The 20,433-nt window shown below is 33.9% G+C and overlaps 1 protein-coding gene and 1 pseudogene across 2 annotated transcripts; one reads left to right on the top strand and one right to left on the bottom strand.

Annotated features, from left to right (window-relative positions):
- The first annotated feature begins 113 nt into the window (after positions 1 to 113).
- Positions 114 to 3,954, top strand: LOC146924189 (F-box/FBD/LRR-repeat protein At4g26340-like). The gene is made up of 4 exons (XM_085709202.1): positions 114 to 1,627; positions 1,865 to 2,002; positions 2,110 to 2,390; positions 3,531 to 3,954. The coding sequence occupies exons 1-4, from the start codon at positions 605 to 607 to the stop codon at positions 3,544 to 3,546; spliced, it is 1,458 nt and encodes a 485-aa protein (XP_085565328.1). The 5' UTR covers positions 114 to 604; the 3' UTR covers positions 3,547 to 3,954.
- A 5,789-nt stretch (positions 3,955 to 9,743) lies between these two features.
- Positions 9,744 to 10,489, bottom strand: LOC146924190 (RING-H2 finger protein ATL66 pseudogene; annotated as a pseudogene). Its single transcript, XR_015010058.1, has one exon. The product of XR_015010058.1 is annotated as an RING-H2 finger protein ATL66 pseudogene (transcript).
- Positions 10,490 to 20,433: the final 9,944 nt, after the last annotated feature.

Here is a 20,433-nt window from a genome sequence, read left to right on the forward strand (position 1 = left end):
ACTAAAAATAGTTGGTTTTCTGTTTTTGAAATAGTTTTTTTATAAAATAAAATTATTTTTTTGTTATATGCAAATTTAAACTTCCATGAAACTAAATTCGTTATAAAATAAAATTATTTTTTTGTTATATGCAAATTTAAACTTCCATGAAACTAAATTCGATTTTGTATAAATGGTTTCACGACAAGATCTAATTTAATTTTTTTTTAGTAGTGGCTGAGGTTTGAACCCCGGACCTTGCATATTTTATGCATTGTCCAACCAACTGAGCTAAGCTCACGAGAACAGATCTAATTTAATTTATTATAAAGAGAAAGCGTACACAAAAAAAATATAATTTTTTTGGTACAAAAAAATAAATAAATTCATTAATGAATTAAATGGAAGTATTTTTTTTGGTAGAATTAAAATGAAAGTATAATAGAAAAAAATTCCCTAAAAGAAAAAAAATAAACTCTAAAAAGAGTATTGTTAAAAAACGATATATGAAAAACATGAGAGCCAAAATTTCTGTTTAGTTCAGCTCGCCACAAACACACCCTTAGTCAACACTCAACAGCCATAACCCTAACCCTAACAGTTGATACACAGCCGTAATCGTCTAATGAAGAAGACAGATGAAAAGTCGCGGCGGCGACTGAGAGCTGCGGATAGAATAAGCAGTTTACCAGACAATGTTCTTTGCCGCATTCTCTCTTTTGTCTCCACCCAAGAGGCCGTTGCCACAAGCGTTTTGTCCAAGAGATGGACTCATCTCTGGCGCTATATCGACAATATCGAATTCAAATACATTGAAGTTGATAGCATTGAATCTTATTCCAAATTTAACAATTCTGTTAACTCTGTTTTGATCTCTCGAGATGTCACCGGCGGTGGTTCTCATTCCATCAACCGTTTCAGCCTCAACATTGAATATAGTAACCCTCGTCTCGACTATCACCTCAGTATTCCCAATGTCGTTGAATGGATCAACATTGTTGTTCAACGCAGACTCAAGCATCTTTGTCTCCGTCTCCATGTTGAGTTTGTCGATCCTGTTTATCCTGGTAATGATGATGATGATGATGATGATGATGAGGATGAGGATGAGGATGAGGATGATGATGTTGATGACGACAATGATGATTATAATGCTAATGATGATGTTGATAATAATGTTGTTGTTGATGTCAATGTTGATAATAATGTAGCTGTTGATGTTGATCACCGCTTACCTAAATTGCCCATTAGCATCTTCACGTGTAAAACCCTTGTTAGTCTCGACCTCAATTGGTTCTCTGTCAAAGGTTTTTCTTTTTCTTCAATTGGATTTGGATTTCCATCACTCAAAACCCTTTGGTTGAGTGATATTCACTTCACTCAAGATCGAGATTTTATCTTGCTTCTACATGGATGTCCAGTTCTCGAGGATCTAGAATTATTCCGTATAAAGTTGCATTATGATGAAGAGGACTCTTTTGCCATTCAACAGTTTAAAAGCTTAAGCTTACCCAAATTGATTAGAGCAGATATCACTCATTTTGTGTGTTACTATTTTCCGCTGAAAGTACTTTCTACTTCTGAGTCTCTGTGCTTGGATATATTCAAGTTGTACAGAAAAGGCAAAGTCTACCAAAAAGTCTACCAGGTATGTTTTATTATGAATGCAATGCATGCTACCTCAATCTATGTAGCACAGATAACCAACACATGTTGTTGGTATGGGACACTAGACATCGATCATCTTATTACATTATTGGTATCAACATGTTAGTGTCGGTATCGGAGTTTCATATCTTCAATTGAATACAAACAATGTGATTTATGTTCTTTTTTACTTGGGAAATTTCGACCTAATTTGTTAATGTCTTTCTACATATTATAGGTGCCTCCGCCCCTGCCCTTATTTGTTGATATTCCTGACTTTCATAATTTGACCTACTTGGAGCTCCACAATAGTTGGCCTTTGGTAGTACAAGTTTTACCCCACTGCCCTAAGCTTCAAAATCTCAAACTTAATGAGGTTTGTTAGGTTTAAGAATCATATTTGTTTTATCTTTTCTAAACAAATTTTTATTTTTTAATTTGACAAATCTTTATGTTTTGTTTTATACTGTGTACAATAAATAGGATTCATACACAATCTCATATGCAGCAATGGGAACTGAAGAAGATTGGGTGGACCCAGTATCTGTTCCACAATGCCTTTTATCACACCTTAGAACTTGCACCTTTCAGTACCATGTATGCCTAATAGGTCAACTTATGTTGGCAAAATATATTTTGAAGAACGCAAATTTTTTACAATCCATGACAATGTCGAGTGAAAGGGACAAAAGGAAATTGGCCCCATGCCCGAAGGCCTCTTCAACATGTCAACTTTTAGTTGATAGCATTAAATTATCGACTCTGTAAGTAGTAGTTTCTCTTTTCTGCCTGTTATTTCTTTACCTTCTACCATGCAACTGCTAGATTTGGTGGTTTGAACTATGAGCTGTTATGAAAGTCATGACTTTGTCTCATTGCAGAAGTTAATAAAAAGATCTCGAAATGATTTACTTGGTACTTATCTTCCTGTTTATGACTTCAATTAGATCAACTCTTCTCCATTTTCTAGGCACTTGTACGCTAAATTCAGATTAAATAAGTAGTTGTTTTCTCAAAGAAATCCTTGTGTTTCTTTTGAATGTATATACTGTTTTGATAGCCCTATTAAGGACTTGGATCTAAGGGTAGTTTTGTAGACAGGAAAAGGTGCTTAAAATCTACTGCTCCACAAAATGTTGTGATCAAAAGACCTGTGATTGGGGTATTAAGAACCAAGGTGTTAGATTAAGGGCTGGGAACTTATGAACTGATACAACATCAAGGTTTGTGATGTCTCTGTGACCACAACATGACCGTTATTGAGGTCGCAACACCCCATTTGACCGCGATTCTCTGCATAGCAAGGATTAAGAGACAACCGCAGCAACAATTTAAAACCTTGTTAAGAACCTATGAGGCTTTCACTTTTTAAGCACTTTGTTTTGATCTCTTGGACAAGCAAAGTTCATAACTTAGCATTTGTTTCTTCATGCGGGTCTTATTCATCTTTTAATTGTACTAAGGCATTTATGGTTATTGCTATTTTTAAGTGCCTTTATTTCTTCTGCTTTAATTCTGTCCTTGTGAGATACTAATTCTAGCACTTGTTTGGCTCTAAATTCTAATATATTTTGATGCTATTAAAAATGTGGCTGCATGGTAATTTTCGGCCGATGCACTGATTGTCCTGCTAACGGTTGCTTTCTATCAATGGTTTTGCAGCATTTCACTTACTTGCTCCGTCCTTATTTCCTTTCTCTTGCTTAGATATAGTTGGAACTGACTAAAAAATTTGTTTGATGCCGACAACACATTTTTAAAGCATCCTTTTGAAGTATTTGTTCAATATTTTTTAAGCATCCTTTAAAAGCATTATTTGTTGCATCAGTTCATGAGTTCTGGACTTCTGGTCGCTTGACTTGCTTTAATGTCTTAACACCTCGTTTCCCCCTTCTTTTGTGCAGCATCTGCGGGCGGTAATTTCCACAGAGAAATCTTGCTAATCGGATTTTATATGCTATTAATAATTTCTTTTGTTTTTCTCAATGACATGGAGATGTTGCATAATGAAGGATCTGCAAGCCAATGATGCTTCAACAGTTTTGTGCAACAAAAGTAGAAGCTTACGACAAATTTTAATGATGTTCATATTTTGATTCTGGTATGCAAAATGTGATCCGAAGAAAAATTTGATCAGGTGTAGAAATTTCGAAGAACTAATCGGTTCTTTGAACATATGAATCTGTAAAGCATCTGCTGCGATATCCGGCTAGGATATTAGTTTTTTTTCTTCACACTTTGCATCTTCCAAAAGAATAGGTTGGAAACTAAATCAAGTATACTTTGTCATTAAGCAAATGTTTTTTTATTGGACCAAAATTGCAAACATAATTTATTCTCTGCATTTTCTTAGCTATTATTATGTTTGCTTAGCTAGTCGCCAATAAGAGTAGTGTAATCACCGGCTATAGTTTACCATTGTTTATTTTTTTGGCTTAAACCTAAAGAAATTAATACTTCTAAGCGTATGGTGGTTCCTTTTTGGCTTCAATTCATCTTATGTTGGGAGATTATATATCTCTTCGTATTGGTTTTGTACTGTTATAGCAGGGTCAAGGTGTTATTGTTACAGAAGTTTTGATTGATTTTGATTAAGGGTGAATTCTCATAACTTATAATGCTGGAGACATATATATGGCTTTCTTTGCCAAGCCCTCTACACGGTCCTGGCTTAATGCCAGAGTGATCTCCCATTAGGAGAACTATGATATTCCTTGAGCAAGGAGGATCAAATGTTAGTCACCAAATGAATGCTTTTTTGAATGTTGAAGGCTTCCTTTGAAGTCAAATCTTGAGTAGGTAAAAGTGTTCAATGTATTACCTACGTTACGAGGTTTTTTTCATCTAATAAACTACTTTTTTGATTGGACTCTCCTTGTGGACTTAAGTCCTTTCGATTATGGTTTCATTAAGAGAAGGGCCACAAAAATGGCTACTTATAGATTGAACTAATGTACTCCATCGAATTCCTATAGATGAGTGAAACCACAAGCGAAAATACTGTTACCAATTTAGTATCAATAGAGTGAAAGTCGTGTAGATATAGAATGTTAAAATGTGTTATGTTGGAAGTCTTACACTGAGCAGATAAAAGTCTTCAATATGTTACCTAAGCCATAAGAATCTCTTACATAACCAATCAACCCTTTATGTTGAACTCCCTTAATGTACTTAAGTCCTATGTCTTAACAAATACACTTTCACAATACCATGGATTTAGTTTTAAAATAAATATCATATGTTGAGGGTCTAAGTAATAGTATAAAGTAAAATTAATATAGAAGTAATGTGAAATGAAAACCCACTCTAACTAACTAAATAAATAAAGCTTTAAAGATTATGACTCATAATTGAATAACTTTGACATAGATTAATAAAATAAATAATATATTAATCGGACTTATTGATGGATTATGGGTGTAATCCGTAATGGGTACCTCGTGATTAAACATAGTATTATAAAGATTGAAACAGAAGTCTTCCAGACATAAAGTTATGGCAACAACATTAGAATGAACAGATTAAAAAATAAGAAAGAAGAGAGCTGCGTCGAGTTTGAGTTTTCTTATCCTAACTAGTGAAAAGTCTCCCATTATCTAGTATTATGCATCATGCACAAAACATGTCTCAACAGAGCAAGCCATTGCTGACTCATAAGAGCAACAACATTAGTATTTAAATTTATACTTACAATGTCAAACATATATATAGTGTTATGGTGAATTATAAGACCTAAGCTAGCTTTATCAACCCCAGCCGCCCTATACTTTTTCATTGTGCAACGTGGTTCCATAACCCAATTATATGTAGAATCTGTTTTTAGCTTTACAAAAAAAGTGAAGAATCACTTTGAGCTTTAGCATACATATATGGATAAAAAAAAAGTTGTACACATACATGATACATTCAACTAGTAAACCATAATTGGTTCTTGTCTTTGTAAGTCATTTTCAAATTAATGTCCGACTCTATTAATATTTCAAATTAGTCATTGTCTTCGTCAAAAGTTTTTCAATTTGGTCATTATCTTTATGTTTTTGTCACATGATAATAGACCTAATTGAGAAGCTTTTGACAAAGACAGAGACTATTTTGAAATATTAACAGAGTCAAAGACTGATTTAAAAATGACTTACAAAAACAGGAACCAATTTAACAGTTTACTCTATATTCAACTATTATCTTATTTTGCAATGGCACACTTGACTAATTATTATTTCATTTTATGTATGATCTCTGTTTGTGATAATTAGTTAATTATATTATCGATAAAATAATAATTAACGTTGTATTGAATTTAAAAACAATAAATTAAATAAAATCATATGTTTATATAAAAATGACAGTTTAAAAGGAACAAATGAAATATATTTATATATTTTTTTTGAAAGACAGTATATTTATAGAGATTAATTTCAGACGTTGTCGATATGAAAAGTTTTACACTGGTAAATCACAATTGCTGTGTGAATTTAGAAAAGCTTGTGCTTTTATGTTTATAATGATTTTATGATTATGTTTGACAATGTAATATAGTCAAAATTACTTTTGTGGTCACTTAACTTAATTTCACCTAACGATTTCCTCGATTATCTTTTTCGCTTTTAGTATTCAAATCTATAATTCTACACTAGTATTTTCATATGAATCTTTAATTTGATGTTTAAAAATTCATGTGAAAACATATCAAAAGACAAAAGTGATATAAAAAAGAAAAAATAAGAAATAGTTGTCTGAAATTAAGGAGCACTTTGCATCAATTACTTGACAAAATTAAGCTATAAACATTGGGATGGTTAAAAGCGAAACACGTTACATTCTCTTTTGATTACTATTCTTGATGGTTTAACTCAATTTTGTGCTTGGGAGCTATCACTTACAAACAGTTAGTTTGTAATTTGATTTTTAGCTTGCTTGTTTCATCACCTAAATTTTGGATAATACTTCGGTGACATAATGTCACGGTGACATTAAATCTGAGTCACACAAAGGTTTGTGTTATGTGGCTCAGATGTGTTGTATGGGTGACATTAAATCTAGGCCACACAAAGGTGTGTGTTGTGTGGCCCAGATTTAATGTCACCGTGACATTATGTCACCAAAGTGCCACCCCTAAATTTTGTAGTACTTTGATCTAGGGTCTGTTTGGTAAGGCCACCAAAAGAGCTTATAGCTTATAGCTTATAGCTTATAAGCTCATTTGACAAAAAAAACTCTGTTTGGTAACTTTTTTTACAATGAGCTTATAGCTTATTTCACGAATTTCAACGAGCTTATAAGCTATTTTTCAGAAGCTATTCTAAGTAGCGTTTGAGCTTATAGCTTATAGCTTATTCTTTTTTCTTCCATTATTACCCTTTTTGTTTTATGTAAATCCGTTTTTACCCCTTCTTTATTTATTATAATTTATATGTATTAAATGCAGCCATAAAGATTAAAACAATAAAAGGAATAATTCTAGGATGTTTTTTCAGGGTATTAATAAAGTATAATTGTTCCTTGTCAAAAAAGAAGTGCAATTGTCCATTTTTTTACGATAACTGTTTAGTTATTTTTTTTTATAATCATCCATCAATTTTTTTTAGAGAAATAATCCGTCGTTGATAACACATATAGATGGTATATAATATTCCATATAGATTTTTGAGGTAATATTCCATATAGATTTTTTTTTTTACAAAATGTCCCATATAGATAATAATACATTTTGGTAATGTCGTCCCGTATAGATAATAATACATTTTGGTAATGTCTATTCTTTGTATAAAATAGAGACAAATGATAATAAATAGATAATAGCATCTTGTCGAGAAAATAGAAAAGATGTTGCTACATTTAGTTTATTAATTGATATAAATTTAATATAAATTAAGAATGTCCTTTGTTGTCATTTTACATTTATCAGCTAGTTAAACCGCTAATTTTACCAAACACTTCAACTAGCTTATCAGTCATCAGTCATCAGCTAGCTTATCAGCTAAAAGCTATCAGCTAGCTTATCAGCTAAAAGCTATCAGCTAGCTTATCAGTTATCCGCTATTTTTACCAAACAGAGTCTAAACAAATCATGCATATTTTTTTTAAGGATGTATAAAATTATTTTGAAATGCTCATGTCGCCAAATTGGCAATAGAAATTGTGTTAATTTGTGATGTAGTATGAATTAAAATTTAAACATGCTTTGGGGTCAATTATTGGAAAAAATACAAATTTCAAATTGAAAAGAGATGAAACATGAAAAAACGTTTTAAAAAATTACACTTTAATTTTAAACTCATCTTAAGTTAGTATTAAAAAGTCACATTTTTTTATTTAAAAATAGTTATGTATAATGTGAACAGTAGACTTAAATCTCCTCTCAAAAAAAGAAAGAAAAAAAAAAGATAGACTTAAATCTTTATGGTTTGTGCGTGCTCATTATATTTTTTTTTCTTTTAGTTACTTGTCAGTTTTCTAGAAGGTGGTTGAACCTCTCCAATGAGAAAAGAATACAAATGAGCACCTAGCATTTTCTTCCTGACACACCTTGTGTTTTTTATATTTAATTCAATTTTAGCTTCTAAAAAAAGTTATCTGAGATTAAATTATCTAAGGAGGGTAATTTTTTCTATAAAATATCTAAAGGGTAAAAAGATTAGGCCCATGTGTATATCCCAAAAATAAAAGTATAAGAATATGAAAAGAAACATAAGAAAAAGTCCACTACCTTGGACGCTTGTCACATGCAAAGGAATTTCTTGGGCACCCCTTTCCTTTGGCATCATTCAATGAATTATCAAATTATTTAACCTTTAGAGAAAGGAACTACTATAAGCAACAGCACATTTCATATAAAAAACAATAAACCATTTAAGATCGAATCATTCTTTATGAAGCATCAAGCATATTTATTATTTATTTGTCAAAAAAGTATATTAATTATTTACATTACTAGGGGAATTATTTATATTTGTTATTCTTCCCTTTTTAAAGAATAAATTTAATACTCTTTCCCCTTAAAAATAATAATTTATTACTCTATTTTTGGTAGATTTATAAATTTAATATTCTATTAATTAAAATTTTCTTTATATTTATTTCCATCTACGCTGTTTTCTTCTTCTTTGACACGTTGTCTGTGTACAATGCTCTGAATTATTATTTTTATTTTTTTACAATAACGCTCTTAATTAAATATTAGGTGATTTTTTTTTTTTGAGAGAATTATATTAGGTGAATATGAACATACATAATTGCAACTTAAAAATAATGGACTTGAACAAATCGTGAATTCATTAGTAGTCAAAATTTCACCTTTTAAAATAAATAAATGAGAGATTTCATTTTTGAATCTTGACCTATATTCATTCAAATGTAGCAAAACCGTGTCATCTTTTTAAGAAAATGCTTAAGAGTAATTTTTCAAGTTTTGTTTTTTTACAAATAAATTTTTTCAAGCTAGAACCTCATTCAAAAGTAAAGTCATTAAAATATAAACCAATTTTTCAATCCGGAAATTACTTTTCAGAAATAACTACCGACATATGGACTGTATATTCATATCCATATTAAAATTTAATACATGAATTAAGATTTAGTTCTTATATACTCTCTTTTTTTTTTACAAGAGTTCTTATATACTCTATATACTCTTTCTCTTTTGTGACACCGTGGGTTAACTATAATCGTTAGATTAACAATGATGTATGACTTTGATCATGATCACTTTTAAAGTTACATGAGATTGATTGTGATTTGTTGATAACATAAAACCTTTTAAATTGTCAATGCATTAAAATTAAACCATTAAAAAGAATCCAAATTTAATTCTAGATAAAACAATATTTTATTAGACTTTATTTATTTTTTGACCGTATTTTGAATTATAAAGTCTTTTCCTTTGAAAACCTTTTACATCTAAAGAAGTATAGATAAATTATATATAAAATAAAAAACAAGAGAAATATAGATAAATAGACATGGTTTCACTTTCTTGTGTTCCTTTTATCTTTATCTGTTTGGGATGATTTTGCCTTAACATATTCCCCTTCTGACATAAACAAAATGAAAGCAACAACATGGTTCCTTTTTCAAATAAAATTTCCAACATAAAGATAGTTCAAACTAAAGTTCACAAATTTCAATCCAAAATAATTCACTATCATTAACATCTCTAATATTGCTTCGTAGATTTACATTGCTCGGAACAAATTATTCTCCAAAACATGTAAATTACTACCACTAAACAAGATTAAAGAGGAAGATTATATCTAATAGGTGGTTCTTGAATCAAAATCTTAGGAAACTCTAAATCAATCTTAAGAGAAGCTCTACACAAAGGACAACTAGAATGATTCACAAGCCATGCATCAACACATTCACAATGAAAATAATGATCACAACTCGGTAACACTTTCACCTTCTCACCATCTCTAAACGTGCTTAAACAAATGCAACATTCCGTTTCCTCCAATGCATGGTTTGAAGTATTGGATTGGTGTAGTATGATAGGAAGCTTCTTGATGGCGTTGGCGTCGAGTCCTTCGGATTGAGAGAAGAATGTGGAGGTGTGAGATGGCGCGTGGGGAGTGTGGTGGGTTTGGAAGAGCCAGCGGGCACAGAGGAAGAGTGCTGTGAAGAGGATGATGATGGTGAAGATGGCAATGAAGAAGAGGAGTTTGTGGCCTTTGACTTGGAGTGGTTCGTCTTCGGGTTCGGGGTTGAACGTCCAGTCGAATGTTTTGATGTTAGGGTTTGACATGGAGGATACGGTGGTTGTTGCGGCGGAGAACGGCGGTGGTGGGGTGGGAAGGAAGTGAGTGAGTGAGGGGAGTGGGGTCTTGTTTTTGAGTGGGTGACGAGTTGTGTTGTGGGAAAGAGTGAACATATAGCATTATTTATAGTTGCTTTTGGTGATTAGGTGGATTTGCTAAGGAATCGATAATGGTAAGATTTTGGGCAAATTTTATTTTTCTTGTTATTCTAGAAGTATCTATCAATCCAATTCAAATGAACACCGTGACATGATGGAAAATTAAACAATATTGCATTAAGACAACGAATAATATTGTCACATTTAAATGACGAAATTATAGAGAAACACGGAAAAAATTATATTAATCTATGATTACTTTAATTGAAAAAAATTATGTAGATAGATGATTCGAGGCAAAAATTATGATTTACAATCAATCATCAATGATGGTTGATGAATGATGAAAAAGATACAAAAGAGTATTTCTCTAAAAACTAGAACGATCTCCTTTGCTATGTAATATAACTTTTTTTTTGAAAAAAAAAAAGTGTCGGGGTTTGAACTTCAGTTATGACGTGTAACTTAATAATTTTAAAATTTTTACCGGTTGAATAGTTGAATTAGGACTGATGGAAAAAAATTTACAGTGTAACTTTTTTATTTCGGTTATTAGGAAAAAGATCCAACGTGAATTATACCTATATATTAAGATGATACATAATTTTGATGTAGTAATTTTCTTTCAATTATATCCTTCAACTAATCTATTGTAATCAAAATGTTAATTTTATAATATTATTTAAATATTTAATTAAAAAGTAGTTAAATCTCTTTATAATATGATCAATTCCACAACAATAAAAACACTATAATATTGTCAAAAAAAAAAATAAAAACACTATAATGATATTTACGTTTATCCTCTCCAAAGGAACTAGCGGGACTCAAACAAAAAAAAACTCACATTTAATGATCTTCTAATATGATTCCGATACAAAGAAGTAGTTTATTATTTTTAGTAAATTTTAATAAAATATTTAAAAATATTCTACTTTTTATTATTATAAATTCATTTTATTACTAAAATTAGCAAATATCATTTTTGAGAGATCCACATTAGACACATCCATAATTCTATTTTTTTTAAATAAGGCACATCCCTAACTTGCAAACAAATTTAATATTTAAAGGTTTTTAAGAATGCCATTCAATTTATTCAAAAATAAATGTCATTCAATTAATTCCGATCTTATCTTATTCCTTTAGAACCCCTTTTATTTACTTGGCAGTTTTTTTTTTTTTGGTTACTTTTACTTGGCAGTTTGAGGATAATAATTAATTTTCAAATATATTTAAAAACTAACTAAATTCAACAAAAAATTATATTAATATAAAATTATATTTTTTTACTTCAAAGAAGTGCTCCCTCTAGTAAAGTGTTGAATATAAATAATTAAAAAATAGCATACTCGTATTAGTGATTGTTGAGGATGAAACTAAAGTTCATGGACAGATTTGTAACTCTATTTTAGTGGTTTCAAATATATATATATATATATATATATATATATATATATATATGTATAACTAATTTTTTTCTTTTCATAAAATTATGACCACTTATTTGAGAGGTTCATACTTCATACCACATAGACTAAATTTAACTATTTCTTCTCTATTTTTTTTCTCTGTTTAATGATACTATTTCTAAAATATGTCCCAATTAATACTACGTGTTTTATTTGTAATTGCTATTTTAATTTTAAAATAAAGAATGGATTTCTCTGAAGAACGTGGCAAGGTTTTTAGTAAAAAAAAAACATGGAAATGTTTTTAAATCGTACATTGACAACGCATAAGAAAACCAAATAGAGTGAAGTTTCTTCCTTGAAAAATTAAGAATATAAAATATCCCCCAAGATAAACTTAATATATATATAAAAAAAAAAAACAGCCAGACAAAATCAATTTCGTTGTGGGATTATTACTTGTTGTTTGATTTTATTTTTTTTTACAAAAGTTCTTTGATGTAAATTGTTAAAATATATTGTTGCATTTCAATTTGCAGCCGGCCGAATTGTTGGAGAATAATCTATTATTCTATGTATTATTTAAACACGTTAATACAATAATATTCACACAAAACCAATGAATAACAGTCACACTCTAACTGTAAATAATACTCTCTCCGTTTCAAAATACATGTCCAATTTTTGCAATGTGCACTATTCACTTGACTTACTTTGACCATATTTTTTAACTAATCTATAAATACAAATATTAGCATGTAAGATGTTGTTTGATTTGTCTCGACAAATATTTTCAAAATATTAAATTTTTATAATTTTTTACTTTAGATAATTAAAGATATTAACAGTCAAAATTGTGCATTGGCATGTGTGAAGTGGTTGACTTGGACATGTATTTTGAAACGGATGGAGTAAAATAGTTTACTTGTGGTCAAACACAATCTTCAACTTCATCCAAAATTACGTTCACATTCATATTTTCTAGATAAGATTCAATTTCTACTGCCTTTTCATTCTTCACGCTACATGTTTAAATTGGAAAATGAAATTTCTTACCGTTCCAACTTGTTTGTATATTCACCAAATTGTAAAGTAATTGGTAGAAGATTTTATCAATTACTAGTTACTACTAGCAGCTAAAGTTGAACGCTTTTACCTCCACACAGCAACACGTAGCAACATGCAATTTTTAAGATTATCCTAGTAGTATTTTTTATGTTCATACCGTACGTTATTTCGGTCCATTAAGACTTGGTCATAAAGATTTTATGAGCTTATCCATGATATTAATGTCGGAGATTTAAATTCATTCTACTGAATTTTCTTTATGTTACACACCAATAGATTTGATGTTACGTCCAACATTCACCTTTTATGTCGCACACGCTATTTTGGGCTTGACAAAAGGAATAAAATATAGGGATAGTACTAGATTAATTAACGTTACATTAGACCGTACTAATAAGGAAAAGCTATTGAGAGAGACATACTCCAAACAGAAAGTATATAGGAACACCTAAATACAACAGTTGATTTGCTTGACCAAATAAAGAAGTTTGTAAGAAACAAAGAATTAAGAGTAATGGTATTTTGACATCCATTTGATGACAATTTTGTTGACAACCTTGTTTTTCTCACTTCTTATTGGTCAAAAACAATGGAGAGAGAAAAAGGAAGAGAGAAGATAACAACATCATGTGAGTATGAGAGAGAAAGTTGTCCAAAAGTTGTCAAAAAGTGGTTGTCAAAATATCATTTCTCAAGAATTAATGGTTGAAACCATACTCTTTGTGGATACTGTCCGACCGGAGTTGCATCATATAGGAGGAAAATAAGATTTTTTTTAAAGGAAAATATAAGACCGTTTGACCAAGAGGAGTTACCCAAAAAAAGTAGTATATTGGTAAAAATTTGTGATGATTTAAGAGGTATATCATATTCCTATAGATTTTTTTCGCAGAAGGTAATCCTATTTGAGACACTATCAAATACTATTAGAGTGTTTGGTTAAGCGTTTTGTCACTACGACCATACATTTTTTTTTTGTCGTGGAATCAAGAAGCTTCTAATAGTAGATTTAGAAGAAAAAAACTTATGTCGTCTAACGGCTCTTCAACGTGGAAACAAACATAAGTTAAATATGTGCACATTTCTTAATCAAGATTCGAACATTGACTCAATATATTGTGAGAGAGATTAACTCATTTCGTTATACCAAACTTTAGTTGGTAGGAACATGTCCATATTTAGTGCTAGTTTGCATTAAAACTAAATAGGATTACGGTGAATATATCATATCTATATTTAAAAAGTTATTATGTAATCATTTAAAATAGACATTTCTAATCAATGGTGCAAGTCCACTGTTTCAATCACATGGAGTAACGCGAACAGAGGCAAAGGATCCAACTCCCTACACTAGCAGGTTCAAGGAAAAAATCTCAGCTGCTACACAACTAAACTGTAAGAGAATGGAATGCTTGTCTTTCTCATTACTGAATAGAATGTATATATACAAGTGTAGGTCAACTATCTAATTATGTTACAGCATAATTACAGGTAAATCATTAAGATTAATTATGGTAAATATTCTATTCTATCACACCCCCGCAGTCGAAGCGGGAGGTTCACGGACGCTTAGACTGGTCCGAAAATCATCAAAAAGAATACGAGGGAGCCCTTTTGTGAAGATGTCTGCAATCTGATGTCTGGAGGGAACATGAAGTACGCGTGCCTGACCACGAGCTACTTTTTCCCGAACAAAATGAATGTCCATCTCAATATGTTTGGTACGCTGATGCTGCACAGGATTACCAGATAGATAGATGGCACTAACATTGTCACAGTATACCAGAGTGGCATGAGGAATAGGAAAATGGAGCTCCAGAAGAAGGTTGCGGATCCAACAGGATTCAGAGACAACATTTGCAACACCTCTATATTCAGCTTCGGCACTAGAGCGAGAGAGAGTGGGCTGTCTTTTGGAAGACCAAGAGATAAGATTGTCACCGAGAAAAACACAGTACCCAGATGTGGAGCGTCTAGTATCAGGACATCCACCCCAATCAGCGTCAGTGTAAGAGATCAGCTTAGTAATGGGGGACGGTGATAAATGTAGACCAAGGTTTATGGTACCCTGTACATAACGAAGAATGCGCTTAAGAGCAATCATGTGTTTTGTGCTGGGTGCATGCATGTGAAGACAAATTTGTTGAACTGCATAAGAGATGTCAGGTCTAGTGAACGTGAGGTACTGTAAGGCTCCTGCAAGACTGCGATATAAAGAAGGATCCTCATAAGGTGTGCCAGAGGAGGTGCTAAGTTTCTGTTTGGTATCCACAGGTGTGGCAGACGGTTTACAGGATGTCATGCCAGCACGCTCGATGATCTCAGAGGCATAGGTGCTTTGACTAAGAAAAAGTCCACCAGGATGACGAGATACAACAATACCCAAAAAATAACTCAGGGGGCCTAAGTCCTTCATCGCGAATTCAGATGCTAATAGTGACATAATTGACTTGCGAAGGGCATGAGTAGAGGTGATAAGTATGATGTCGTCCACATAAAGAAGAATGTAAGCCATGTCAGATTGTTGTCGATATATGAATAGAGAGTGGTCTGATGTGCTATGTTGGAAACCAATGGTGGATACATAGTCAGCAAAGCGTTGGTACCATGCTCTGGGCGCTTGCTTGAGACCGTAAAGTGACTTCTTCAAACGACACACATAATCTGGATGATGAAAATCACGGAAACCCAATGGCTGATGCATGTAAACAGTTTCATTAAGATCACCATGTAAAAAGGCATTCTGGACATCCAGTTGATGAATTGGCCAGGATTTGGAGAGAGCAATGGTGAGCACTGTTCTGATGGTAGCAGGTTTAACCACCGGGCTGAAAGTCTCATCACAATCCACACCTGCAACTTGTGACCTGCCATCACCTACAAGACGAGCCTTATATCGCTCAAAGGAGCCATCAGAATTTTTCTTATGTCTAAAAATCCACATACATCGAATAAGATTAGCATCACAAGGACGAGGAACTAAATCCCACGTGTTATTTCTAATAAGTGCATCAAATTCAGATTGCATTGCGGATTTCCAATTCGGATCGGATAAGGCTAGTTTGGGGTTTTTAGGTATGGGAGAGATGGTGTGGTCGGAGTGAGAGATTGATAAGTTAAAAATCTTGCGGGGTTTTACAATGCCTTTCATGCTACGGGTAGTGATGGTTCGTGTAGGTGGAGGTGGATGCGGTTGGATTGGTGATGGTGGGGTAGATGAAGGTGTAGCGGACGAGCTGGTCGGAGAGGCAGTATATGGGGATTGTTGGTTTATGGATGAGGTAGGTTGATCAATTGTGGTTGTTGGTGTTGATTGGTTGTGTGTGACAGGTGGTAATATTTGATTTTGCCACTGGTGTATAAGGTAAGGGTGTAGGTCATTATCTAGGAAGTGATAAGAGTTCGGCGAGGGGGAATGCATCTTGGTAAAGGGAAATTGAGTTTCATCAAAGATAACATGCCTCGAAATTATTAATTTTCTGTTTGACAAATCATAACACTTGTAGCCTCTATGATTCAAGGGATAACCCAAGAAGACACATGGAGTAGAGCGGGGTTGTAACTTATGAATGGTGGGTGACGGGAATAAGGGATAACATAGACAACCAAAAGCTCGTAGATGTGTGTAAGTGGGATCACGGTGATATAAGAGTTGTGTTGGTGACTGATTTTTAAGTGTTTTACATGGAAGTATATTTAACAGATAAGTTGCCATGTGAAGAGCATGATGCCAAAATGACGGGGGAACAGAAGAATGGGCTAGCATAGTGCGTATCATATTATTAATGGTTCTTATTTTTCGTTCTGCTTTCCCATTTTGCGAGGATGTGTGGGGACAAGAGAAACGAAAAACAAGGCCATGATCAGTGCAATATTTTTGAAAAAGCTCATTATTATATTCACCGCCATTGTCACATTGAAATGTTTTGACTTTTTGAAAAAATTGAGTTTGAATGAGTTGAGCAAGTGACTTGAACATTTCAAACACATGAGATTTTCTGCTAATAGGAAACGTCCACAAGAAGTTTGTAAAATCATCTAAAAATAAGACATAATATTTATGACCAGCAGAACTTAAAATTGGAGACGTCCATAAATCACTATGTAAAATGTCAAAAGGCATCAATGTCGTAGTTTGAGAATCAAAAAATGGCAATTTAACATGTTTGCCTAAAACACAAGAGTCACAAACAACAGAAGAATTAAAAGGTTCACAACATATGAACTTATTTTTGCGAAGTGAATTCAAAACAGACACGCCAGGATGACCAAGACGACTATGCCAAAGACTGGATGTGAGACCGGCAAAACTGGAAGAAGTGGTAACTGGATAAAGATCTCCACGACTGTCACATCTGAGAAGGGTGATCCCCGTCTGAAAATCAGAGACAGTAAAACCAAAAGGGTCAAAGGAAACAGAAACATTGTTGTCAGTGGTGAGTCGTCTCACAGAAATTAAATTTTTAATAATTTTCGGGGCATGCAGGACATGGTTAAGGTGAAGGGGTTGGTGAGATGTGGTTATTTGTGTGTGTCCGGTGCCGTGAATTGGAATTCCATGGCCACTGCCAACAATAACTTTCTGATTTGAATTACTTACTGGAGAATAAGACGAGAGATTACCTTGTGATGCAGCCGTGTGAGATGTTGCGCCAGTATCCATGTACCACTGATTATCAGGAGTGTGGAGTGACATGGTGTGCATTGCTGTCTCAATGTCTGTCGGTATCTGAGATGAAGTAGAGGCTGCATACACCTGAGGACGCTGTCCTAGAATGCCTGGCTGCTTAGGAGGACCAGTAGGACGTGTCCACTGAGACGTGGGATACGGACACGGAGGCATAGCCCATGGTGGTGGAGTCCAACCCCATTGTTGCCAGGCTGGATACTGTTGTTGCTGCTGCCAAGGAGGAGCGGACCAAGGTGAGGGGGCGTTTGAAGCTCCAAACTGAGGTGCATTGCGGTTACCACGTCCCCCTCCGCGACCCTGGTTGCCACGGGAGCGAGAACGGTTGCCGGGGCGGCGGTTGCCACGTTGAGAGGTGTCTTCAGTAGGTTTCGGTTGACTGGTGTGCATGGCAGCATGAGAGCCTGTGTTTGCCATCTTAGCTATACCGGCTTCTTCCAAGGTGAGCATGGAGCGAGCCTGATAGAATGCAGGAAGAGGATTACTTTGGCGAATCAAGGTGGCAACACTGCGGTAAGCTTCTGGAAGACCAGATATCAGTTGAAGAACCAGACGATGATTGTTGACAGGAGAGCCGACATTTCTTAACTGATCAGAAAGCATCTTAAGACGCTGACAGTAAGCAGAGACATTGGGAAAATCCTCCATGCGAGTGTTGGAGAACTCTTGCTCAAGAGTGACAGCACGAGCATTTTGATTATCCTGAAAAATATCTGCCAAACGATTCCATGCTTCCATTGCAGTGGAGTTGGGTTCCAGAATAGTGGTCAACAAATCAGTGGAAATAGTGGAATAAATCCACTGAAGAACGGTGGCATCAAGAGTGGTCCATTGTTCATACTCCTTGTCCGTAGAGGCTGGTGGTGTTTTTCCTGTAGATGGGACAATGTGATGCAGGACTCGATGTGAGCGAGCATGAATGCGGAAAAGTTCAGCCCACGTTCCATATTGATCTTTTTCCATCTCAAGAATAATAGGAATATGGTTCCTAATATTGGAGACGGCAAGGGCGGGATGAAACTCCATCTTAGAACCTCTGAGCGTGGTGGTCTTGGGCTGGCTGGAACCACCGGTGGCAGCGGTATCACGGGTGTCGTTGTCGCTGTGTTCGGAATCGGACATGATATGTAGTGTGGAAAAGTAAATCACCAACAGAAATCACGGCACAGAGAATAAGTTGGACCCGAACAGCAGGAAAAATCACAAACAGAATTCTGAAACGCAAACAACAAGAGCAATCACGCTGTGTTAGAAGAGAAAGGCACAACGTGGTGTTTTGTTTGTCGGTACAGCAATCGGAAACGTGAGCAAGATCTGAATCACTAATAAGGTGAAGAACAGAGGGCGATCAGAACGGATCAGGCGTAGGAATCGCGTGGGTTGTTTGCACGGTGGTGCTGTGTGCGTCGGCGGCGGCGCGAACAGGACAGATGTTTCTCGTGTTCGGCGGCGGCGGTACGCAGAGAACGGTGGAGCTGTGTGCGTGGGCGGCGCGAATAGAACAGAGGTGGTGTTCGTGTTCGACGGCGGCGGTGTCCAGACGGTGGGGCTGGATCGGTGACGGTTGCTGTGAAGAAGAAGGTAAAGCTCACACACGTTCTGTTTTTTTTTTTTTTTTTTAGTTTAGAGAGAGAAGGGATCGATTAGGGTTGATACCATGTAAGAGAATGGAATGCTTGTCTTTCTCATTACTGAATAGAATGTATATATACAAGTGTAGGTCAACTATCTAATTATGTTACAGCATAATTACAGGTAAATCATTAAGATTAATTATGGTAAATATTCTATTCTATCATAAACCAAACAAGAGAAAATTTTCATTTGATCACTATGGTGGCGTTCGATTTTTTGGGAAGTTAGTTAGTCCTAGCCAATGTGGTCCGAAAATTTCTTCTTACTTAGCCATTGCGGATGATTTGATATATTTTTCTTTGCTGAAACTACGTACTGACAATCGGATTCATATCATTATAAGTCTATTCTTGAGGTGTTTTGCGAAAGTCATGGTAAAAAAAAAGTAACGAAAATTCTAGAGTATTTTTTTATTTATTTAGGAAAGAGTATTATTTTTTGAAAATGTTGGTTGAAATGTTTAGCAAGCTAAATAATGAATTAGATATTTAGCGGACATATGATTTGGGAAAGTACCTCGCGTTCTCATACTCCACAAGGGATAATACTTGGGTGACATTGTGGTTGGTGACATTGGCCAACTACAATGTCACACGTGTACAAAGAAACAAAAAAATACTCCCTCCGATCCTTATTATAAGAAACAATTGACTTTTTTTGTTCATTGTGTAAGTGATGTATCTAGTCTATATTTACACTAAGATACATTAATTATTCTATGAACCTAAAAAGTCAACTTTTTCTTATAATAAGGACCGGAGGGAGTATTGTAAAAGAGAAAGAAGAAAGACACTTGTAACATTCTGGTTGACCACAGGCACGGATCCACGGCAGAGTAAAAGGGGGCAATTGACCCCACTTAATTTTTGTTTTTTTAAACCAATAATCATATATTTATTTTTATAAACCCCACTAGAATAATACTATTGACCCCGCATGGTTTATTCATTCAACTAATGACAAAGTATAAAACTTAAATACTAGAATAAATTGATACAAAAGTGACATTAGTTGACGTGTTACACTTTCGATACAAAGTTAAACCACGGGAGAAATATTTTCATGGACACAATCACAAATCAATATTGTTAAGCACACCTTCGAATGAAATGAAAAAAATTAAAGAAAAGATATTTAGTCATATCAACTAACAT

This window comes from Medicago sativa, chromosome 5 (genome assembly GCF_051527215.1).
Source record: "Medicago sativa cultivar Bolivia chromosome 5, Bolivia_mono, whole genome shotgun sequence".
NCBI lineage: Eukaryota > Viridiplantae > Streptophyta > Magnoliopsida > Fabales > Fabaceae > Medicago > Medicago sativa.